At 43.8% G+C, this 25122-nt stretch overlaps 2 protein-coding genes and 4 long non-coding RNA genes across 6 annotated transcripts in view; 3 read left to right on the plus strand and 3 right to left on the minus strand.

Moving 5' to 3' along the window:
* Positions 1 to 2453: 2453 nt before the first annotated feature.
* LOC134445509 (uncharacterized) lies at positions 2454 to 3499 on the plus strand. The gene is made up of 2 exons (XR_010034282.1): positions 2454 to 2555; positions 3107 to 3499. It is a non-coding gene; the product is annotated as an uncharacterized LOC134445509 (long non-coding RNA).
* On the minus strand, positions 3239 to 7417 carry LOC134445508 (uncharacterized). The gene is made up of 5 exons (XR_010034281.1): positions 6852 to 7417; positions 5161 to 5337; positions 4188 to 4308; positions 3501 to 3632; positions 3239 to 3331 (listed from the first exon to the last, which is right to left on the minus strand). It is a non-coding gene; the product is annotated as an uncharacterized LOC134445508 (long non-coding RNA).
* Positions 7418 to 8683: 1266 nt separating this feature from the next.
* On the minus strand, positions 8684 to 13754 carry LOC134446330 (RNA-binding protein MEX3B). Its single transcript, XM_063195680.1, has 2 exons — positions 13003 to 13754; positions 8684 to 12343 (listed from the first exon to the last, which is right to left on the minus strand). Exons 1-2 carry the CDS (start codon positions 13526 to 13528, stop codon positions 11040 to 11042), a joined length of 1830 nt encoding a protein of 609 aa, XP_063051750.1. The 5' UTR covers positions 13529 to 13754; the 3' UTR covers positions 8684 to 11039.
* Positions 13755 to 14732: 978 nt separating this feature from the next.
* The window catches only part of stpg2 (sperm-tail PG-rich repeat containing 2), a 68703-nt gene continuing 58313 nt past the window's right edge, over positions 14733 to 25122 (plus strand). Inside the window, exons 1-5 of the mRNA XM_063195681.1 lie at positions 14733 to 14992; positions 22271 to 22377; positions 22525 to 22674; positions 23019 to 23183; positions 24296 to 24411. Coding sequence (XP_063051751.1) covers positions 14890 to 14992; positions 22271 to 22377; positions 22525 to 22674; positions 23019 to 23183; positions 24296 to 24411 — 641 coding nt within the window. The 5' untranslated portion in view covers positions 14733 to 14889. The remainder of the gene's footprint in view (positions 14993 to 22270; positions 22378 to 22524; positions 22675 to 23018; positions 23184 to 24295; positions 24412 to 25122) is intronic.
* On the plus strand, positions 15769 to 17577 carry LOC134446333 (uncharacterized). The gene is made up of 3 exons (XR_010034398.1): positions 15769 to 15918; positions 16771 to 16928; positions 17479 to 17577. It is a non-coding gene; the product is annotated as an uncharacterized LOC134446333 (long non-coding RNA).
* Positions 18631 to 21794, minus strand: LOC134446334 (uncharacterized). The gene is made up of 3 exons (XR_010034399.1): positions 21229 to 21794; positions 19540 to 19716; positions 18631 to 18684 (listed from the first exon to the last, which is right to left on the minus strand). It is a non-coding gene; the product is annotated as an uncharacterized LOC134446334 (long non-coding RNA).

Raw genomic sequence — 25122 nt, forward strand, 5'->3', positions numbered from 1 at the left:
TTTTTCAACTCGTGTCTTTGATCGAATCCAAAAAAGTAGGGTCTCCCAACCTCTGGGCCACCTCTGTCCCAATAAACAGTACTTCACAAATAAATAATAAACAGCAACACACATACACATAATGTTTTGCTTTTTAGACAATGATTTCAAGGCCCACTTGGAATACTGTACCTATACTGTACCTTCAGGGCTAAGGCTTTGACAATCACTGCCCTAAAATGAATGCAAGGCTGTTGATCTTTGCAGTGGGTAGGCTACAGAATGATGCAGCACTACCAAGACGGCAGTGGCCTAATTTGGGGTCACTTTGAATGCTTTGTCGTTTAGTGTGAAATCACAGCAGCACACTGGATCATTTTAAAGCTCGTTATTTGTCCATCATTCTTAAAGTTGACATCAGAATCGCAGTGGAAAAACACTGACTGGGTGTAGGCCTATTGAAGGGGAACAGGGGCGAGAGAGACACTAATGGGCTTCACTTCAAAATGTAATCTCCCCGTCCTCCCTTGTGCTTGTTGCCTTGACGTCATTGAAGATAGAGGTTAAATTCAATATCTCACTAAAGTGCAATTCAATCTTCATTTTTTTCCATTTTCTCCATGCAGGCGGGGTGTCAGCAAAGCACAAGGCCGCAAGCACAAGTCGAGGATGTGAGTTTGGATAATGGTATGGATAACTCATGGTTAGGGAGCCGGTCTTGTAATCAGATGGTTGCAGGTTTCAGTCCCGCATCAGCCATGAACGTGTCTAAGGTGCAGTACGGCACCTATCCTCACACTATTACAGGGACCGTAACCAATATACCGCTCCTAAATCATTTTCGCTTTGGATAAAAGTGTAAAAAGCTTATATTTTTATTAATATTTGTATATCAATGTCACATTCCTTAAACTGCAAGCATTTAACACCTCCCTCCACTACTACACACGAAGACCAGGACAAATAGACTGAAAAACAGCTTTTACCCAGCAGCCATTACTGCACTAACATATGTTACCAAAGAATAATTTTAAGGGGTGGATAACCTATGTCTCGAGGGCCGTTCACGACCATTCAGGCCGCCTTATTTGGCCACCGACATAAGTTTAATGCCATGCAGTTTCACATGAAATGTGACATGTTTTGTTGAGCAATGTTAGAAATTGCATTTGCAATACAATTAAAGGTGACATATTAAATCCCTTCTTACAGCAGTTAGAATTGGTCTATGGGCTATACAGAACACGTCCATGAAGTTATTTATTCAAAATCATCAGAACACCAAAGTTTCGCCAGCTTGAAATCTTGTCAGCGCCAGTCACTTCTAAATTGCGCGGTTCTGCTCGGTTCCTGGTCTAGCCACGCCCCGTCTTGGCTTGCGGCGCAGCCAACAGCCAGGTTGGCCGCGAGAGAACTGGAGCGTAGCACCACCAAATCACAATGGCTTTTAACAGACCGGCAATTATCCAGCCATACGTGCTTGACCCCTTGTCAGACCCAGACGCCGAACAAGAGGAAGAGGAGCCACCTAGATCCCCACGAATACCAAAACCAGTATCTGAATGGTTAGTCAATTTTGTACTTTCTTTCCATCTGCATCGCTGATCTCTCAAATTTCAGCAGACAGGCTAGCCAGCTACTAGCAGAGTAAACGTAGCCTACTGTAATCGTCCTATTAGAGATACTGACCAAACAATATGATTGCACCCCTCTGTATTTCTATTATCCATAGTCTATGTAAACATTGAACAGTGTTTTGACTGGAAAGGCTAGGCGAGGCGATATTTTGTACCATTTCATAGGCGCTATCATTTCAAATGGTATGGAACCTTCAGAAAGACAAATAGCTTGTGTGCCTTCGTACAGCAACTTTAGAAATTACAATGACATGACCATACAAAAGCCTTTAGCTTTACAAGGGACGTGGTCAAGGAGATCACCTAGACTGTACATTGATGGAGGAAATTTGACTCATTCCCCTCGTCCTTTCATAGGTGCCGATGCGGGAACTGTGGTGCAATGCCTACTGAACACTGATATGGTGTGTAGCATATCTCTTGGTGTTTGTCATGTAGGGTTAGCGTAAACAAGGGTGGCCAAAGTAAAAGTATAAGTAAATAATAATACACATGCCATGGGTTCCTTCCAGCACAATACCTTGGTAGAGTAACTGGTCTGCAGTAGGCTAGATTGTTGTGTGATCCTGCACTGGCTAAATAGGGGGAATATTTTGGGGCACCCCCCCAGTAACGTCTCATCCCCACATTAGATGCAATGTAGTAACTGTAACAAATATCATGTGCCGGTTAGTACTGACCACACTAGGCTAATTCTACTTTGGCCTCCTCAGGTGACAGGGCCACCATAGTATTTGCTTGCAACACTCACCTTACCTGTATCATCCTACTACCTAACAGGTCACAAGGCGCATGGAGCAGGTGGAGGGCACTCAGCCTCGTGTGTGTTATCGACCATCCTGGATTTTATGCCACGTCCCTCAATGTGTATGTGCTTCAAGCCATGTACAACATCTACAGAGCAGATCATGGACCAGTACGGCTACGGGGCATAGAGCAGTATGTTCACTCCTTACTTCTACCATATCACAAATGTATGACAACTTTACATTTTCAGCAAACAGTCTTATCTTACTTCTTGCAGGGCTGATTGTTGCCTGATTGATACCTGATTTCAGGCTTGACAGAGTTTGCAAAATAAAAACATTGATAATAATTAGCCATTAGGTTATTCTTATAGAAAGTGTTACAGGTTCAGGGTTTTCTTCTACCATCAGGCTTGAATTATGGTCATACACAGGCTATTAAATGTTTGAATAATGTGTCAAAATAGGCCTACGTTACGTCACTATGCAGTATCTTGTCGTCGTCGTTAGAGCAGGGGGAAAAGTTCAGGCTCAGGATTTTTTTTCACTATCACCCCTGTTCTTGTGATCATGCCTTTATATCAGTAAAGGCCATATTGTAAACACCAATGAAATGTAAGAATGCCTTATGACTGGTACATTTTGTGTATGACTAATATCTTCAAATACAAAGTGACCCAAACGTGTGTAGAAACCAAAACATTTTTATTATGAAAGTCATCTAAAAGCACATTTTGTTTGTAGCCGTTACAGATATCTGGCGTACAGGATGTTTGTCAGTTGGTGTTGGGGATTCCTTGGGCGCCACATAAGAGTTGTGGTTCCATCATGTGTCGTCCTGCGTGTTCGTCGGGAGTTTCCAGATAGTCAACAGCAATACATGGGCTTCAGACTGCCTCCCCTGCGTTGAAGCGGAAGATGCAGCTGGTGATCACCCCCTCCTTCTCAGGCCCACGTCTTCAACGCATCCTATGCAATGAAAGACATGTTGTATTTCTACTGTATTTTCACATTAATTTTACTAAACTATTCAAAGTGTACATTTCTTATGTAAATATACTGTTTTAACTGTTTTAATTCAGATTACAAGGCTTATTTTTATTACTTTTTCTATATAATTAAAATAAGAAATACTTACCAGATGTTGCCTCATTTTATACGGGCTTCACTCTTGCCTCCCCTTTCATGGCATTGGAGTAATGGATCCTGTAGAGGGGATCTGTGGACGTGGTGGCCTGGTCTCGTGCAGCATTCTCATTGAAATGGAGGGCTGCCAGGAAATAAAGAGAAAAATCGAACGTGAAAATGGTGGTGTATACAATGCAAATAGTCAAAAATCTATGCAATTAACATTTCACTTCCCAAGGGATGCAAACATACACTTTCTGGAGCAAATTGTAATTGTAAGATGATGCTGCAGGCGATGGGTCTTTACTGGTGTTGAAATTGAGGGGAGGTGGAGGCTCAGTGAGGGAATCTGTGGACGGGCCATAGTCTTTGCAGCAGCATAAAGTAGACTGCACGCCCTGAATAGAAATCTCCATTTTCTATTTTTTTCTATTCAGGTGTAATAAAATAGGGGCGTACTTTACATTGTGTGTTTTGTTTACTGACTAAAGACACTTGCTGAAAGATGCACCCCTTTTCTATTTCATATAACGTTTTCATTTGTGTCGGCACCCTCAAAGTAATTAATTGACATTCCATGAAGCCTTTTCCTTGCTGCAATTGATAATGAATCTGCTGTAATACACTACTCACTAAAAGGATGACATGGTTATGACAAAGTAAAACATTTCAGAGAGCTCAGAAAAATTGCCTTCACCTCATAGACAGCTGTATACCAGGTCAGCACTTTCAGTCAGGTTCCATTCTTCAGGTCACAGGTGGGTCAGTTCGACAGTAGACTTCTGTTTCTGGCTGAATCCGATCTGGCTGGTCTGTTACTGAGACAGGACAAAGAGACATACATTTGGAAAAGAGACATGGCATGAGAGTATAATTTACACTCAGCTTGTAACAAAAGCTTTCAATCAAAAGAAACTGAAACTACAGTTTACACCAGTCTTGAAAGTCATGCTTTGTAATTGACATAGGGTCTGGGAAATTGTACAGAGTACTAACATTTTGTATACGCAACACCCGCACACAGAATACAGAACACAGACGTAACACAGAACACATGAAGTCTGTTCTGTGTTACGCCTGTGTTCTGTATTCTGTGTTCGAGTTTTGAGGGTGCGAGGAGTGGGGAAGGAAGCAGTGGGGAATCTAGTCAGCTGAGGGTAAGTTATGTGAAGTGCGAGGTTTATCATTATGTATTGGTTATGTGGCATGGCTGTGGCCGACAACAGTCGTAATAAAAATGACACTAGAGCTACTGTCTACACCTTGTGTGTTCTCTGGCTAAATGCTTGGAGGTCCCACGGTTACCTATTTATTTTCTCTACATTTAGGGCTAACATATGTCTCTTAGTTATAGGTTGGTAAAGCTAACCAAAGTAAAACAATATGTAAACAAACACCAGCCATAGTTTCCTTCAGACTCTGGTCTTCAGTAATCTACAGAGCAATGTGCCTGAATCGGCACTGACTGGGTCAAATTTGGGTTGTTCCTTTTTTTCTCCCTCCTCAGTAGGTACAATGGAATAACTAGTGTATGCAATATGATGTACTAAGGTTGTACTTACACCATAAATGAAGGCTACTTCTTAGGCTACCTCTTGTAACAGGGCCACCGTTTGGTCCACAGCATGCTTTGCTTACAACACTCACTGTATTTACATAATACCTAATACCTTATAGGTTACAAGCCGCATGGAACAGTTGAAGGGTGCACATCCAGGGTATTATCCAGTGTGTCCAAGTGAGGTCCAAGTGTACGTATGGACAGTTGGGTGCCAGCGGTTCGTTTCTCTGGTGGTTCGACAGGCGACCTCTCTTGTGGGAGGAATCAGATGTGGCTGGGCTGGAGCCTTGGAGAGTACAAAGACAGACATTTGGAGAAGCTGCACTCAAGTAAAACAATGTATAGCCTGCCTGCCTACTCTGCTTGTGATAAAAGCTTTCAAACAAAAGGAACAGTGCCTACAGATTGATTATTAGTTTTGAAATTCATTTTATAATAATATACTCTCATCAGTAGGCCTAAATGATGGGGGCAGGCTACTTGTGTGTAATTCTCTAAATCAAGAAAATAGCATGTTTAGGCCTATCCGTTACAACGTGCTGTTCTATCTCGATTACATTCTTTATAAAGGTGAAACATAGCCTACAAATATGGGCACGAGTCATGAATCACTTCAGATGACGGTAAATTATACCATGTCTCGCCTAGCCTACATATGTCAACTTGAGAGCACTCTTCTTTTTTTGGGTAGCCTATGTTTTTGCGCATCAGATTAGTTTGAACACAAAGTCGACAAGGCAAGCGCCATGGGCGAGGTTGAAATTCCCCGTGACACACCTCATAACAATCGCCATAAACACAATTGTTATGAAGTGTCGCTTGGGGACTGCAACGAGGGGATATTGATTTGAATAACGGATAATTAACGACGATCATTATACAAGTTAGGAGGAGGGGACTTTGGGAGATGGACATAATCAGACGCAGATTTGGCTATGATTTCAAGATTTTCATCCTAACTAACAATCGCTCAAAATATGGCACGACGTATGAACCACTTCCAATGACAGTAAATGATCACGTCTCGCCTACATTGGTCAATTTGAGAGCTCTTCTTTTCTTTTTTATGTTTTTGCGCATCAGACTGCGTTTGCACATAAAGTAACAGGGCAAGCAAGCGCCCTGAGCGAGGTTGAAATTCCCTGTGACACACCTCACAACAATCGCCATAAACACAATTGTTATGAAGTGTCGCTTGGGGACTGCAACGAGGGGATATTGAATAGCGGATAATTAACGACGATCAAGTTAGGAGGAGGGGGCTTTGGGAGACGGACAGAATCAGATGTAGATTTGGCTATAATTTCAATCTTTTCATCCTAACTTAGCTGCGCTATCTAGACTAAGTGAAGTTGCATGGTTATCACCAGACATCAAAAGGGAGATTATGGTCTTGTCTGCACGCTCGCACTACCATATTGCCAAAAGAGAATCCATCTAGAACTAGAGCTCTAGTTCTAATAATCATCTGGCTCGCAGCCATTTGTGACCTTTGTTGTCAGACTCCGTGAACACTGAACAGGAGACGTGGAATGTCTGGACAACCAGCCTAGAACACTGCTCATCAAAGTTTTATTCGTAGTTATTACTAGTATGATAATTTCACGTCAATCAGACACTTTTGCAGTCCACTTTTGGGCTACTGATTTACAAGTAGGCTAAGTTGGCTGGTTGGCAAACAAGAAAACATCAGTGGCTTGGTTAGCATAAGATTACGCATAGCACCTACCACACCATTCACTACAGTATAGTCACACCACTACAGTAGCTAGAAGGGGGAACACATTTGAAGATACTTACAGGTCCTTTACCTGTCGACACATCACGGATAGTTGGGACCGTGTCCTCGGTAAGGCGAAGTCTGTGTGCCAATCCTGCATGGTATTGTCCCAAGTTTCCAAAGCAGTCTTCAGCTAAATGGTTTGCACACACTGTAATTTGTTTTCCAAGTGTTGGTGGAATCTTGCCATCAAAGATGAAATTTAGCCACGCAGATTTTCTCTGGTCAGTTGGAAGAAGATGCACAGACTTGTGTGGTTCCCCACAACCGACAACAAAACACCCTTTTTTGCTTTTGCTTGCCATAGCTCGGTTCCCGTTAGCGATGAAGCTAAGATACAACAATGGCGGACACGCAGGTTCTTCACTCCATGAATTAGTGGGTGGGGATTTCCGTTGGGGGCAGGCCTGGACACCGCCGGGCAGCACCCTCATTGGTCGGCCCCTATATCACGTCACACAGGTGGGGAACTGCTAACTGGCTCACAGGAGGCGGTGTCAAATTTCGCCTGGTGACTCACAGAAAGGGGCTGGATGATTTTTTTTCACATCTGGAGTGTATGCAAGACCAGTAGAGACCAAAACAAGAGTAGGAAAGCCCTAACAAAGTGTTTTTTCACAATATGTCCCCTTTAAGTTATATTTCCAGGGGAACCAGTGAAGGTGGGGTCTGTTGTAAAGGTGGTCGCCTTCAATACAGGCCCAGAGTGCAGGGGGAAATCCTGGTCTGTATTCACCCTCCACACCAAAAACTATTGATTGAATCAACTTCATATGATAGGCCTACTGCACCATGTAAAATGTACTGTATTGTGCTGGACTACATAGTTAAGTGTATGAGATTTTTTAATACTTTTCTACCCTTTTACTTAAATTACTTATTGCTTCAATGAACAAGGAATATACAGTACAGACAGTTGAACTGCATGTAACCCTTCCCAAGTGTATGAATGATTTGCAAATCAACATTTTTGAAGCATATTCCCCTTGAATACCTTGAAGAATGTACAAATATATAGGCAATGTACTGTAATGAATGTAATGACTGCCAGAATTGCTCCAGCCAAATATGAACCTATTCCTCCCAATGTACTGATCAAATCCTGTGTAGAACACCGGTGATCCCCAGAGGGAGCAGCAGCCTACTGTACAGTAAGATCTACTACACTATAAACCTCAAATCTCTCCTCTCAGCACGCTGATTGAATCCCTTGTGGAATGTGCAAGGCAGAAGGACAGGAATGCAGCGAGCGAGCGAGCAGCCTGGCCTGGCTGTGTGGCCACTGCTGCCCAGGAGGCTGGCTGGCTGAATGGCTGGGTCTGGGTGGCAGGCAGGCCAGGCAGCTGTTGCGTCATGGTTGACCCATTTCCTGGTGGGGATGAGGATGGGGTGGGGTAGACGGGGACTGATGCACTGTCAGAGGAGAGCGGCTGGGGTGGGGTGTGTAAACCAGACTGACACCCAGACAACACAGCAGTGGCAGTAGCAGTCGGGCCACAGGGCAGGACAGAGCTGCCGTGTCATGTCATTGGTTGGACGGAACACTTCCGCAGGCAATTTTAACCAGGCAGACGCGTCTGGACCACCCCACCCCCACCCTCCTAAATGGGACCAGAAATGCGCCCACACGCATACACTTAGTGCTCAGCTGAGGCACTCACTTGAAGATAACATAAATTAAAGTTTTCCCCATCCCCCCTCCTTAAGGACAGAATATGAGATACATACAGGCAACCTTAATTCTGCCCAGACACTGCACGTTTGAGTGCACACAGTTGAGCTGAAACATTCAAACTGAGGTAGCATGATTTCAACCACATCCTTAAAAAAACAACCCCACAAACACAGATTCTTTTTTAGAATGAAACTGCCTTTATTAAGTAACTTTTAATATCAGAAAATAAAACTCTTAATTCTCTTTACAGCAAATATATAGTATCAGTGCTTTGGCCACATGACACATGAAGGCCTTTAATCATAAAATATAATTTTGCATTTAACCTTATTTTGTAGAACATATATGCCCTAATGTGTCTACACACACATAATGAAGGTAGTAAAATTAGCAAATACTTAAACTGTTGGCGTGGCGAGCAAGCACACACCCGCCACACCAATAAAACAATATCTGCACATATATATCATTTTCATTTATAGTTTGGTGACGTACAGACATATATGCATTTTACATGTTAGATCCTTGGCCTTTTTAGTTGCAGTGTACAATGTGGTATGTTATGAAAACATGCTTCTGTGCACATTCCTCCTTGCCCGAAAAAAGACTAGTTAATCTTACTTTTCAATACTGTTAAACTGCACTACAAGCGGAGAGAGCACTGACAATCAGCAGTGCACTGCAACTCACCAAAAGATTTTGCTCAAGTCATACTATAGAAAAAAATATATAACCTTATCTTTAAAATTGTAATATATATATTTATTTATAGGCATATGAAATGTAACTTCTAGAAGAAATAAAAAATAAAGTTCTGTACAATTTCAACCAATCTACATTTAAAAAAACAATGCAAAAAATGTCAAGAGTAATTCTTGAGAGGTTATGGACCAATGTGTTCTCCATCCGGTTGACCAGGACTCGTCAGGTGCATGGCCGGCCTGTCGTCTGTGGCTCTTAAACACTAGGGGGGTTTCGGTAGTGGTCAGAGGGAGAGTCGAGCGTGCAGTGTGTGAGTGGGCCATTGTGCCGTGTCTTGTCTGTGGACAAAGTGTACCTTTCGACATGGATGAGACGAGCACATCACAGAAGAAAAGCATCCCACCCCTTAAAAATTAACTCATAAGCCCCCTCTCCCTCCGTACCCACACGAACATCGATTGCGTGGAAACAGGTGTGGCCTGTGCGTTCACATTTGTGGAACCTCTCACACGTAACGAACTTAAAACGTACTTCGGTGTGAGTGGAGTTTTGCTATTCTACTTCGACGGACCTTCTGGCTTGTGTCAGACCATGGACTAAGGGATCTGGCTGGATCCTTTAAGGCAATAAAGTTGTCAGTTATTTGCGATGTAATGAGAACCACCTTAAGTAATGAACACTTTTTAACGCCATGTCCTAGTTCCAATTCTAGCGTTCACGTCCTCTGCAGCTCAAATCTCCCTGCTTCGTGGGAGAACTGTACAGGTTTTGCTGGAATGTCAGTGCCAAGGACCACACCCATTGCCACTTTAATCGAAGACTTATCCACCATCTCCATGCATCTGTTTGGAGCAGAGATGAAAAAAAGGAGAAATGGAAAAAGCTCACAAGTTGGCGTCTATAGTGTTTTTTTTTCTTAGTTTCTTTTTTTTCTTTTAGCAGAGATAAGCCAAGACAATGGGACTAAGGCCACAGACTTGCTTTTTTTCTTTAGAGTTCTATGGTAACACAAAACCCACAAAACTAAAGGTTGGATTTTAATCAAGTGGAATTGGATTAGGCACGAGTAAATGTAAACGTAACTAGAAAATAAAATAAAAACGAAGCACGTTCTCTGAAAGAAATGGAAAGCACGGCAGTGCGTAACACTTCTCAATTCCCAAGGAAGAACCTGTTCCACCCCAATTTCAGCAATGCGAGAATAAAAAAAAGGGTAAAAAAAAGGATTCAAAAATGGAAAAATCAAAACGGTACATGAAATCAACATAGCAGCTAAACACATGGGGTGTAAAATGACAAAAAAAAGTTAGACATACTCCTTGATTTCAAACTTTGCTTCAACCGTACTTTTTCAACATATCAGGAAAATAAAAAATACAAATGATAAAAAAATAACTGGATTAATGTAATGTAATAAAAAATAAAACTCCATATTCTTTGATATTTCCTTATTCTTCTCACCCATAATTCCCTCCCCGTAACTACTTGCTACATCCCCCAAGGACCCATCCCAAACATTACATCTAAGAAGTACACATGCTCGCCCCCCAAACCCCCACATTTCTCTCTCTCTCTCACACAGACACACACACACACACACGTACGCACACACACACAAACACCTCAGGTCGGCTCACATGCTACCTAGCGTTTAACAGCCTGGGTCATATGCTGCTTTGTCTGTGTGCACTAGTGCAGATGGCCTGCGCACTGCGTAGAATACTGGGTGCACACTGTATCGTATCGTTTGCAGGGGAAAGCCTGCAGAGGCCCAGGGGCATGGGTGGGGACCAGGTAGCAACCATGGGCGTAGGAGGCCTGGGCCGCTCTATCACTCCCGGGTAAGCGAGTACAGGCCCCCTCCGCGGGTGGTAGTGGGCCCGCAGAATTGGTGGTCGGGCGGGGAGTTGGAGGTGGTGCTGTCACTGGAAGAGGAGAAGGCTGCGCCGTAGCTGGCGGGGAACTTGTGCGCATGGTGGTGGTGATGGTATCCGCTCCCACCGTTGCTACCCCCGGCTGGCTGCACAAACTGGGCCATGGGGTGCTCCAGGGCCTCCTGGAAGGTGGGCGAGAGCCGTGGGGTGCCCGGCTGGCTGCCGTCGCGGAACGACGGGGTGGCGCCGCGGGTGTCGAAGAGCTGGATGCCCTGCTCGAACGGGTTCCACACCACCTGCATGGGGTTGACCGATCCAGCCTGCGGTGGCGGCTGATGCTGCGGTACCTGTGGCTGTGCTGGCGCCAGGGGAAGACTGTCAAAGCCCGATGGATCCAGCCCAGCCAGGTCTTCGGAGCCCGCGGGGACCAGAGAGGACTCTCCAAACCAGAAGCTGCCACCGGTGCCACCTCCGCTGCTGCCACCGCCACTCCCACCTCCGCTGCTGCTGCCACTGCTGCTGTTGCTATTGAAGGGGCTCGTGGGGCTGAAATCGGCCATGCGGTTGCCGCCTCCTCCGCCACCGTTGTAGTACGAGTCAGAGGACCCGCTGCCCAGCGAGCTGGAGCTGTCGTTGCGGTAGCTGGCGGTGATGCGGGTGGATCCGGCCCCGGCCCCGGTGCCCCGGTGCTGCTGGACGCCTCCGGCTGTGGCATGGTGGAGCCAGTGGTGGGCGCTGCCTGCGGCCGTCTCGAAGCTGACGTCCTTACCATTGCAATGGAAGTCGTTGTCCAGGTCGGCGGTCATGTCGACGCAGCTGCCCGTGCGCAGGGCGATGTGGGCCTCGATCTCCTCGCGTGCCCGGTCCACGTTCTCCGGCATGCCTGTGACCTCGAACACGGGCTCCTTGTCGCGGCTGGGCGTCACAATGTAGGTGTGTGTCTGCTGCTGGATGCGCTTGATGGTGGCCCCCTTGGGGCCCACCACCAGGCCCACCACACGGTACGGCACGCGCACCTGGATGGTGGTCTGGCCCGGCAAGGTCGGGGCGCCGGTCAGACCCGGTCCGGTGGTGGGCATGGGGCCCGCCTTGTTCCGGGAGGCTCGGATGTGGGAGAAGTGCTCAGCCGCCGACAGGATCTCCCTCTTGGCCATGGCGACGTCCTCCTTGCGGCCGGTCACTACGAACACTGGCTCCTCCCCTCTCACGGGTGTTTTGATATACGTGTTGGTCTTTGCCCTTAAAGCCTTGATTTTGCAACCTGGAAGGGAAAAAAAACAGTTCTGGTTTCAGATGTTTTGGTTTCACTAGACAATCTTGCCACACACATCGTAACCATTTAACATATCGCATGACTGTGCGGTCATCCCACAATAATAACCACGTCGTTTCATTAGGTCTTTTGGGGTAGCATGTATACAGGACTAACAAAGCAACTTCGCTGTTCCACTTCAAACAGACGGTATTAGATTTTCGATTGCCCATGTTATCAATGTCACATGTAGCCAATTGGATTTAGACAGTGTGATAGTGGACACGATATGAATTATGATTGACAATTACATGCAGCTGCATTAAATCCAATGGGAACCAAATGTACCAGCCTTTGTAAGGCGAGGCGGCCATGGCGTTAGCTCACCAGATTCTTGCTAAGGAAAACGCTAGCTCAATAGTTGGACCTGAGCATGTTGAGCTGGAAAACAACACCCGTCCCACACTAACTACCATTCCCAAAAACACATTGAAATGTATGCTTTAGTATACTTTGGTAATTTTAGAACCCGAGTTGTCAAAACAAACCATGCACCAGATCAGAACACATATGTTGGGAATTGGTTTTGTTCATTAGCCTCTAGCCAAACGTGTTGCTACCTAGCAGGCTAGCTTCTTAGCTAGTGTTCCAAGGCGTTGCACACTCACCCTGTCGGCCGACAATCTCAGCTACGTGTTCAGAGCTAGGCACCTCGACACATTCCTTTGTATTGACGCTCTTCCTTCGCATGCTAAGCAGAGGGGGTTCATATCCAGATTCTCCGTAAGGTATCATCATGCCAGGGACCTGCGGTGTGTCGTCAAGCCCATCGCTGTAGAGGACGACTGTCTCCTGGGCCTCATGTCCTGGGAGCATGACAGAGCCTAGCCCTGGGACATGGGCCTGTACGAGTAGAGAATGGCTCACAGATTCGTTCTCATTTAGTGCCTCCTCCTCGGATTTCTCGTCGTCGTCCTCCTCCGTTCCAGCTTGATTGAGCGGTATGGGCTGAAGGTCCAAAACAGCGCCAAGCAGGCTGAATGGCGATGCCCTACATGGATGGGTAAGGGTTTGCTGCTCAGCCTGGCTTTGCGCGCCGTGGTCATCGATGCCCATGCCGGCAAATGTTTGGACTAGTGGCGGGAGCTCAGGCTCCGTTTCCTCGTTCTCTAACAAAGATGTGCTACTGGGCATGGTCAAGCCTTGTTTTTTTACCAGAACAATTCTAGTAGAAGTCCTGCGAAACCACGTCAACCATGTAATCGCGGAGATAAAGTACAATCGTTTAAATATGTTACATCCGTCTTAACTGTAAACCGTCAATATTTTGGACCTTTTTCTGGGAAAGTGGCTACAGTCCTCAAGCCTTCCCTTAGCTTCTTTGTCTCATCTTCACTGCAAGTAACCACGCCCTTGGTCATATGAACTCATTTGCTACTGGTTGTTCGAGCACTACAGCAAAGTCGTTGGTGCGAACTCTCCCTAATCATTGGCTGAAATAGATATATAACATCCACGTATTGCCTGTGATTGGATCTTTCAGGAGAAGGGAAGCGCGTTGTGTTAAAATTAAGGACTTAAATATATAATCAAATTCGAAGAAAAACTACCAATATCGGACATTATTTAATGTCAATGCATCAAAACGGGTTGACAATTTTGAGAGGCACAATTATTTGTGCCACGTTAAAATCGCTCTGCCCTGACCGCATGTTCACGTGATTAGTAGACCCACTGACCCAGTGACTTCTCAGAAGCCCGCAATGGACGTGGCCTGGTATTACACGATTACAGGAGTCAAGTTTTCAAAAGATAAAATAAAAAATCTTGCAGACCATACGATCAAAAAATGTGTATCTGTGACTGAGTAACAGTGCAACACATATATTTGTGGTTTTATTTGCCTGTGTCTACATGGCCTCAATGACCTATTCTGACAAGACACCAGGTTAATAATATCCATTAGCCACTAGATGGAGGCATTGGCCAACAATGTACATTCTAATATTCTACTGTACAGCTCCAGAGGAAACGTGTGGTACAACTGTCATATTGCTCATGCATGTTTAAATTCTGAAGTGTCAAAAACTGGCGCAGTCTAAAACTTCTGTCTGCGATAGCCTAATCCAATTGCTTCTTAATGTGTAAGAAATGACCCCATTGCGACTACTTAGAGAAAGGTGTGCAGTATTGGTAAACCATTTCCATGTTTTACTAGTGAACCACAACATAGAACCGACAGCGATACATGATACCTCTGATTTTGTTTCCAGCTACAGTCTGTGTGTTTCCAGCATCCTCTTGAATGACCACATGGAGCGCGCCGCCTCGAGTCTCTCGGGTCGGGTGTCCAAGCAACACAACATACAATCGAACTTTGCCTGCTGCTAATGTTTGGAGTCAGCCAACATGAGAGGCAAACAATCTTCTGAAGTTATTTATTTACATAACAACACATCACTGGCTTATATATAGTTTCGCTACGATGTAATCATATTTTGACAGATGATTAGGTAGAGTTTACAACGTGTGTTCCAGGTTAAACATCAGCCAAAATGTATGGTCGAGCCCCCCGAGTTACGTGTTTTACGGGGAATACCTCGACCAACTTGGGACCAGGATCATATGAGGTCAGCCATTTCCAAACTGTTTCATCTGGTAGGTTTTTAGATTAAGACAGATTTTAATGTCATTTTAAACAGTGAATTATGTGGAGTTAAATGGGCATGACTTAGGTAGTTCGCAGCACTAGCCTAATTGATGACTGGGTACTGGTACTGGACAGCTAGTTCTGCGGGTGTCCAGGGTGACAGTGCGAGGATGACTGGCACTGGGCAGGCAGAGCAACAGCTTGTAATCATCAAAAAGAGTGATAATTTGCCATATCCACTACTGTTTAGATAGTCACATAACAGCCAGTGTTGCAGCCAATACTTATTATTACTACTATTCTTCATATTATTATCAGGGCTTTTTCTAGGAATTTTTGGCATGAGCGAGCATCATGGCAGGTTGCGGGGGGTGAAGGGGGGAATTTACTAGGGGCGCTCAAAAAAGTATTTTTTATTTTTTATTTTTTAAATAAAAAGAAGTATGAGGGTGCACCCGCGGAGGTATGAGGGTGGAGCGCCCCTATTTCCCCGTTCAGAAAAAGCCCTGATTGTTGTTGTTGTTGTTGTTGTTGTTGTTGTTGTTGTTGTTAAAGGTGACATATTAAATCCCTTCTTACAGCAGTTAGAATTGGTCTATGGGCTATACAGAACACGTCCATGAAGTTATTTATTCAAAATCATCAGAACACCAAAGTTTCGCCAGCTTGAAATCTTGTCAGCGCCAGTCACTTCTAAATTGCGCGGTTCTGCTCGGTTCCTGGTCTAGCCACGCCCCGTCTTGGCTTGCGGCGCAGCCAACAGCCAGGTTGGCCGCGAGAGAACTGGAGCGTAGCACCACCAAATCACAATGGCTTTTAACAGACCGGCAATTATCCAGCCATACGTGCTTGACCCCTTGTCAGACCCAGACGCCGAACAAGAGGAAGAGGAGCCACCTAGATCCCCACGAATACCAAAACCAGTATCTGAATGGTTAGTCAATTTTGTACTTTCTTTCCATCTGCATCGCTGATCTCTCAAATTTCAGCAGACAGGCTAGCCAGCTACTAGCAGAGTAAACGTAGCCTACTGTAATCGTCCTATTAGAGATACTGACCAAACAATATGATTGCACCCCTCTGTATTTCTATTATCCATAGTCTATGTAAACATTGAACAGTGTTTTGACTGGAAAGGCTAGGCGAGGCGATATTTTGTACCATTTCATAGGCGCTATCATTTCAAATGGTATGGAACCTTCAGAAAGACAAATAGCTTGTGTGCCTTCGTACAGCAACTTTAGAAATTACAATGACATGACCATACAAAAGCCTTTAGCTTTACAAGGGACGTGGTCAAGGAGATCACCTAGACTGTACATTGATGGAGGAAATTTGACTCATTCCCCTCGTCCTTTCATAGGTGCCGATGCGGGAACTGTGGTGCAATGCCTACTGAACACTGATATGGTGTGTAGCATATCTCTTGGTGTTTGTCATGTAGGGTTAGCGTAAACAAGGGTGGCCAAAGTAAAAGTATAAGTAAATAATAATACACATGCCATGGGTTCCTTCCAGCACAATACCTTGGTAGAGTAACTGGTCTGCAGTAGGCTAGATTGTTGTGTGATCCTGCACTGGCTAAATAGGGGGAATATTTTGGGGCACCCCCCCAGTAACGTCTCATCCCCACATTAGATGCAATGTAGTAACTGTAACAAATATCATGTGCCGGTTAGTACTGACCACACTAGGCTAATTCTACTTTGGCCTCCTCAGGTGACAGGGCCACCATAGTATTTGCTTGCAACACTCACCTTACCTGTATCATCCTACTACCTAACAGGTCACAAGGCGCATGGAGCAGGTGGAGGGCACTCAGCCTCAGTGTGTTATCGACCATCCTGGATTTTATGCCACGTCCCTCAATGTGTATGTGCTTCAAGCCATGTACAACATCTACAGAGCAGATCATGGACCAGTACGGCTACGGGGCATAGAGCAGTATGTTCACTCCTTACCATATCACAAATGTATGACAACTTTACATTTTTCAGCAAACAGTCTTATCTTACTTCTTGCAGGGCTGATTGTTGCCTGATTGATACCTGATTTCAGGCTTGACAGAGTTTGCAAAATAAAAACATTGATAATAATTAGCCATTAGGTTATTCTTATAGAAAGTGTTACAGGTTCAGGGTTTTCTTCTACCATCAGGCTTGAATTATGGTCATACACAGGCTATTAAATGTTTGAATAATGTGTCAAAATAGGCCTACGTTACGTCACTATGCAGTATCTTGTCGTCGTCGTTAGAGCAGGGGAAAAAGTTCAGGCTCAGGATTTTTTTTCACTATCACCCCTGTACTTGTGATCATGCCTTTATATCAAGTAAAGGCCATATTGTAAACACCAATGAAATGTAAGAATGCCTTATGACTGGTACATTTTGTGTATGACTAATATCTTCAAATACAAAGTGACCCAAAACGTGTGTAGAAACCAAAAACATTTTTTATTATGAAAGTCATCTAAAAGCACATTTTGTTTGTAGCCGTTACAGATATCTGGCGTACAGGATGTTTGTCAGTTGGTGTTGGGGATTCCTTGGGCGCCACATAAGAGTTGTGGTTCCATCATGTGTCGTCCTGCGTGTTCGTCGGGAGTTTCCAGATAGTCAACAGCAATACATGGGCTTCAGACTGCCTCCCCTGCGTTGAAGCGGAAGATGCAGCTGGTGATCACCCCTCCTTCTCAGGCCCACGTCTTCAACGCATCCTATGCAATGAAAGACATGTTGTATTTCTACTGTATTTTCACATTAATTTTACTAAACTATTCAAAGTGTACATTTCTTATGTAATAATACTGTTTTTAACTGTTTTAATTCAGATTACAAGGCTTATTTTTATTACTTTTTCTATATAATTAAAATAAGAAATACTTACCAGATGTTGCCTCATTTTATACGGGCTTCACTCTTGCCTCCCCTTTCATGGCATTGGAGTAATGGATCCTGTAGAGGGGATCTGTGGACGTGGTGGCCTGGTCTCGTGCAGCATTCTCATTGAAATGGAGGGCTGCCAGGAAATAAAGAGAAAAATCGAACGTGAAAATGGTGGTGTATACAATGCAAATAGTCAAAAATCTATGCAATTAACATTTCACTTCCCAAGGGATGCAAACATACACTTTCTGGAGCAAATTGTAATTGTAAGATGATGCTGCAGGCGATGGGTCTTTACTGGTGTTGAATTGAGGGGAGGTGGAGGCTCAGTGAGGGAATCTGTGGACGGGCCATAGTCTTTGCAGCAGCATAAAGTAGACTGCACGCCCTGAATAGAAATCTCCATTTTCTATTTTTTTCTATTCAGGTGTAATAAAATAGGGGCGTACCTTACATTGTGTGTTTTGTTTACTGACTAAAGACACTTGCTGAAAGATGCACCCCTTTTCTATTTCATATAACGTTTTCATTTGTGTCGGCACCCTCAAAGTAATTAATTGACATTCCATGAAGCCTTTTCCTTGCTTGCAATTGATAATGAATCTGCTGTAATACCACTACTCACTAAAAGGATGACATGGTTATGACAAAGTAAAACATTTCAGAGAGCTCAGAAAATTGCCTTCACCTCATAGGACAGCTGTATACCAGGTCAGGCACTTTCAGTCAGGTTTCCATTCTTCAGGTCACAGGTGGGTCCAGTTCGACAGTAGACTTCTGTTTCTGGCTGAATCCGATCTGGCTGGTCTGTTACTGAGACAGGACAAAGAGACATACATTTGGAAAAGAGACATGGCATGAGAGTATAATTTACACTCAGCTTGTAACAAAAGCTTTCAATCAAAAGAAACTGAAACTACAGTTTACACCAGTCTTGAAAGTCATGCTTTGTAATTGACATAGGGTCTGGGAAATTGTACAGAGTACTAACATTTTGTATACGCAACACCCGCACACAGAATACAGAACACAGACGTAACACAGAACACATGAAGTCTGTTCTGTGTTACGCCTGTGTTCTGTATTCTGTGTTCGAGTTTTGAGGGTGCGAGAGGAGTGGGGAAGGAAGCAGTGGGGAATCTAGTCAGCTGAGGGTAAGTTATGTGAAGTGCGAGGTTTATCATTATGTATTGGTTATGTGGCATGGCTGTGGCCGACAACAGTCGTAATAAAAATGACACTAGAGCTACTGTCTACACCTTGTGTGTTCTCTGGCTAAATGCTTGGAGGTCCCACGGTTACCTATTTATTTTCTCTACATTTAGGGCTAACATATGTCTCTTAGTTATAGGTTGGTAAAGCTAACCAAAGTAAAACAATATGTAAACAAACACCAGCCATAGTTTCCTTCAGACTCTGGTCTTCAGTAATCTACAGAGCAATGTGCCTGAATCGGCACTGACTGGGTCAAATTTGGGTTGTTCCTTTTTTTCTCCCTCCTCAGTAGGTACAATGGAATAACTAGTGTATGCAATATGATGTACTAAGGTTTGTACTTACACCATAAATGAAGGCTACTTCTTAGGCTACCTCTTGTAACAGGGCCACCGTTTGGTCCACAGCATGCTTTGCTTACAACACTCACTGTATTTACATAATACCTAATACCTTATAGGTTACAAGCCGCATGGAACAGTTGAAGGGTGCACATCCAGGGTATTATCCAGTGTGTCCAAGTGAGGTCCAAGTGTACGTATGGACAGTTGGGTGCCAGCGGTTCGTTTCTCTGGTGGTTCGACAGGCGACCTCTCTTGTGGGAGGAATCAGATGTGGCTGGGCTGGAGCCTTGGAGAGTACAAAGACAGACATTTGGAGAAGCTGCACTCAAGTAAAACAATGTATAGCCTGCCTGCCTACTCTGCTTGTGATAAAAGCTTTCAAACAAAAGGAACAGTGCCTACAGATTGATTATTAGTTTTGAAATTCATTTTATAATAATATACTCTCATCAGTAGGCCTAAATGATGGGGGCAGGCTACTTGTGTGTAATTCTCTAAATCAAGAAAATAGCATGTTTAGGCCTATCCGTTACAACGTGCTGTTCTATCTCGATTACATTCTTTATAAAGGTGAAACATAGCCTACAAATATGGGCACGAGTCATGAATCACTTCAGATGACGGTAAATTATACCATGTCTCGCCTAGCCTACATATGTCAACTTGAGAGCACTCTTCTTTTTTGGGTAGCCTATGTTTTTGCGCATCAGATTAGTTTGAACACAAAGTCGACAAGGCAAGCGCCATGGCGAGGTTTGAAATTCCCCGTGACACACCTCATAACAATCGCCATAAACACAATTGTTATGAAGTGTCGCTTGGGGACTGCAACGAGGGGATATTGATTTGAATAACGGATAATTAACGACGATCATTATACAAGTTAGGAGGAGGGGACTTTGGGAGATGGACATAATCAGACGCAGATTTGGCTATGATTTCAAGATTTTCATCCTAACTAACAATCGCTCAAAATATGGCACGACGTATGAACCACTTCCAATGACAGTAAATGATCACGTCTCGCCTACATTGGTCAATTTGAGAGCTCTTCTTTTCTTTTTTATGTTTTTGCGCATCAGACTGCGTTTGCACATAAAGTAACAGGGCAAGCAAGCGCCCTGAGCGAGGTTGAAATTCCCTGTGACACACCTCACAACAATCGCCATAAACACAATTGTTATGAAGTGTCGCTTGGGACTGCAACGAGGGGATATTGAATAGCGGATAATTAACGACGATCAAGTTAGGAGGAGGGGGCTTTGGGAGACGGACAGAATCAGATGTAGATTTTGGCTATAATTTCAATCTTTCATCCTAACTTAGCTGCGCTATCTAGACTAAGTGAAGTTGCATGGTTATCACCAGACATCAAAAGGGAGATTATGGTCTTGTCTGCACGCTCGCACTACCATATTGCCAAAAGAGAATCCATCTAGAACTAGAGCTCTAGTTCTAATAATCATCTGGCTCGCAGCCATTTGTGACCTTTGTTGTCAGACTCCGTGAACACTGAACAGGAGACGTGGAATGTCTGGACAACCAGCCTAGAACACTGCTCATCAAAGTTTTATTCGTAGTTATTACTAGTATGATAATTTCACGTCAATCAGACACTTTTGCAGTCCACTTTTGGGCTACTGATTTACAAGTAGGCTAAGTTGGCTGGTTGGCAAACAAGAAAACATCAGTGGCTTGGTTAGCATAAGATTACGCATAGCACCTACCACACCATTCACTACAGTATAGTCACACCACTACAGTAGCTAGAAGGGGGAACACATTTGAAGATACTTACAGGTCCTTTACCTGTCGACACATCACGGATAGTTGGGACCGTGTCCTCGGTAAGGCGAAGTCTGTGTGCCAATCCTGCATGGTATTGTCCCAAGTTTCCAAAGCAGTCTTCAGCTAAATGGTTTGCACACACTGTAATTTGTTTTCCAAGTGTTGGTGGAATCTTGCCATCAAAGATGAAATTTAGCCACGCAGATTTTCTCTGGTCAGTTGGAAGAAGATGCACAGACTTGTGTGGTTCCCCACAACCGACAACAAAACACCCTTTTTTGCTTTTGCTTGCCATAGCTCGGTTCCCGTTAGCGATGAAGCTAAGATACAACAATGGCGGACACGCAGGTTCTTCACTCCATGAATTAGTGGGTGGGGATTTCCGTTGGGGGCAGGCCTGGACACCGCCGGGCAGCACCCTCATTGGTCGGCCCCTATATCACGTCACACAGGTGGGGAACTGCTAACTGGCTCACAGGAGGCGGTGTCAAATTTCGCCTGGTGACTCACAGAAAGGGGCTGGATGATTTTTTTTCACATCTGGAGTGTATGCAAGACCAGTAGAGACCAAAACAAGAGTAGGAAAGCCCTAACAAAGTGTTTTTTCACAATATGTCCCCTTTAATATAGGCCTACATAAGCCATATTTTTTTTCTCTTACATGAAAGTGATTTATGTATAACATATTTCAACGTCCAGCGACTCAAAATTATGTGTGAACTCAATAGGCCTACATCTTATCATCTGTTGATCAATATCACATCTATGGAATAGTGATTGCTGATTGTAAACAGGTGATGAGTAGGCTAAGTGCACATAGTAGCCTACACATTGATTTTACCAGGCCGTTTCTTCATGGAAAGTGTGTCAAATCCAGGCAGCTGTGTGTAGTATTTTCAAAAACTGAAATGTGTGTAGAATTGGCATTGGTTCTGGGATTTTTTTTTTAAAGTGAAGAGATGTTTTCAGAACTGCGTGTCAAGTACCAGGAATTGTATGTAAACAGTCGAGAAAAACTTTAAGTTCACTTTTTATTCTATCCTTGATTTCAGATGGCTATGCACCGTTTCTGTCGCTTACAAAGCGCCAATCCTTGTTTCATCGCTCTAGTGATGAGTTGACAGGTCCAGGCCCAGGACAGTACAATGCCGAGGTCAAGGTAATGCAGACACGTAGCCCACAAATTAAAAGAAAAATCATGGATGTATTTGTTGTTGTTGTTGTTGTTGTTGTTATTGTTGTTGTTTTGTTTTGGATGTGCATGTCATATTAATAAAATATTCTCCTCACGGCTGTCATGTTGCAGAGTCATGTTATTGGAGGGCAGAGTCTAAAGAATCGCTGCAAACGCTTTAAGGAGAAGCCCACACCTGTGCCAGGACCAGGATCATACGAACTTTCCATCACAACTACAACTAAACCTAAAACGACTTTACGCAAGGAACATTCAAAAGCGGTACACAAACATCCACAAAACATAGCACATAATAATGATAGTCAATGAAAAATATCCAAGGCACTCTTCTTCTTGGTTAAAAAGCTTTTAATTAAATAGCTAGTTCATAGTGGAAAGGTTAAAAATTGCCAACATGTTTCAGATATTTTTCATTGACTTGGATGGATCCTTAGTAAAGGATAACCAAAGAGCACCTTCGCCAAAACTTGAGTGAACGCTGAAGCCCTCTGACCCTTTTTCTTTGTTCTGGATCACATAATAATGATGTTATACATGTAAATGACTTGGTGTTGGTCGTCCTGAAATGGCTTGTCAGTCTCATTTCTGTTGCGCTGTTTTTGCAGGTAGTGCCATATCGCATTAAGTTTATTCAGCAACCTGGCATCCCTTCCATCCCATCTCCTGGTCAGTCGTATGGATATGAGGAGAATAACCAAGGATTGCTATGCAAACAGAACCCTCCAGAGAAGGATGGTACACTAGGACCGGCCTTCTACAACCCGCTGGAGGTGAGAAATGGATTTTCGATCCCCCCCCACATACAACTCACTCACTGACACACACGCACGCACGCACGCACACACACACACACACACACACACACACACATTACATTACATTACATTACATTACATTTAGCAGACACTTTTGACCAAAGCAACTTACAAGGAGGGCATTCAAGCAAGAACAGAGTGCACTCACACACACACACACACACACACACACACACACACACATGCACACGCACACGCGCGCGCACACACACACACACACACACACACACTCTTTTCTCTCACACGTCACTGCCCAATCCGGCCTGTATTTACAACATAAATAGCAAGTGTGCGGCCGCCAAATGTGTGAGAGTGGTCCATTAGCGGTAGCATATTTAATGCAACACAAGGGCCCTTAATTTGTCAGAATATATTTCAGTTGCTAATGAGTAGCCTAAGTCACACCATTTTATAAGTCAAAGAGCACACTGTTAATCCATCCTGATGCCAACTGAAAAAAAGCCATTGGTGATTATTCTTTAAGCTATATTACAATATTCACTTAGAATAATGCAATGCTGGCTAGTCTTGGCTTCTGTTAAATCATATTTCATTTGCTATTGACTAACCAAGTCAACACGTCCTTGAAGTGGGTTATGTCTCTGGGTGCCGGACAGGAGGGAAGAGCATAGTGATTTACATTTATTAAAGGAGCATCAATTTCTCTCTCTCTCTCTCTCTCTCTCTCTCTCTCTCTCTCTCTCTCTCTCTCTCTCTCTCTCTCTCTCTCTCTCTCTCTCTCACACACACACACACACACGCACGCACTCTCCCTCCTACTTTGTCTTGGCATTGGATTTCGTGTTTGCCTCAGATGATTGTGCAAAAAGCTTTTGATGCTATACAGCGTTGATGAGCTAATGACTAAGAGCTCCAGTCTGCAACAATAGCATTTTTAAAGTTGCGCCCAGTTCGCCATTATTCACAACTTGCTTTATTTATGTGCAGTTTGCTGGAAAGGGTGATACAATGTTTATGGTAGATTTAAAAGGGGTGATGTGTGTTTACCCCTTTTAAGTTTATAGGGGAAATCTATTCTTCTCTCTTTTATACCCTTGTCATTTCAGTCAGAGAAGTCCTCGGCTCACAAGTACAAAGGGATTCATTTTGGAAATAGGACTGGGAAACGCAAGGACCAGAAGGTGTCTGAAGGCCCTGCCCCCGGACAATATGATCCAGATTTGTAAGTTATCCTCTGAATGACTTCAGATATCAAAGCAATACTATCGTAAGGTCGCCAAATTCTGCCCACTTCATTGAAAATGTGATATTTTTTCCTACATATTTTGACCCCGTTTGCATGTGGATTTTTAAAAAATCACTATTGTGACAGCAGCTTTCAAAAATCTTAATTTAAAACCTTTAACATCCTAAGAACTAGCGTGTAAGCAGAAGATGCAATGCCTTCAGTTACAAAAATATCCATGTAAACAGGGTGCAAAGCATATGCAGTATTACTTTACAATTATAACACAGGGCCTTTAGTAATGCACTACGACTACGCCATTCTGATAACAGCAATCTTATAACAGTGTTTTAACGGGTAAAAAAAAAAACTACTTGATGATGATATAGCAACTATGATGAGCACAGAATCCCCCACAGAAAATATACTGTGCATTGCCTCAAAACCAATGCTGTCAAATTCATGGTGAGCATACTCTAGACTCAATAAAGAATCCGCCAAAAGAAACATATTGCAGACCCAGTAAGCAAACCCTGCATGCATTGTATCCATTGCTCAAAAGGCCTTCTATGAACTTTTCTCTGATATCCTGCAGTATATATGCTCCAGAGAGACTCTTACTGAAATATTGTATTATTACATTATTTATTTTTATTCTTGTGAATTTTCCTTGATGAAATAAAGACATGCAGTGTGTGTGTGTGGATG

Source organism: Engraulis encrasicolus, chromosome 3 (assembly GCF_034702125.1).
Source record: "Engraulis encrasicolus isolate BLACKSEA-1 chromosome 3, IST_EnEncr_1.0, whole genome shotgun sequence".
Taxonomy (NCBI): domain Eukaryota; kingdom Metazoa; phylum Chordata; class Actinopteri; order Clupeiformes; family Engraulidae; genus Engraulis; species Engraulis encrasicolus.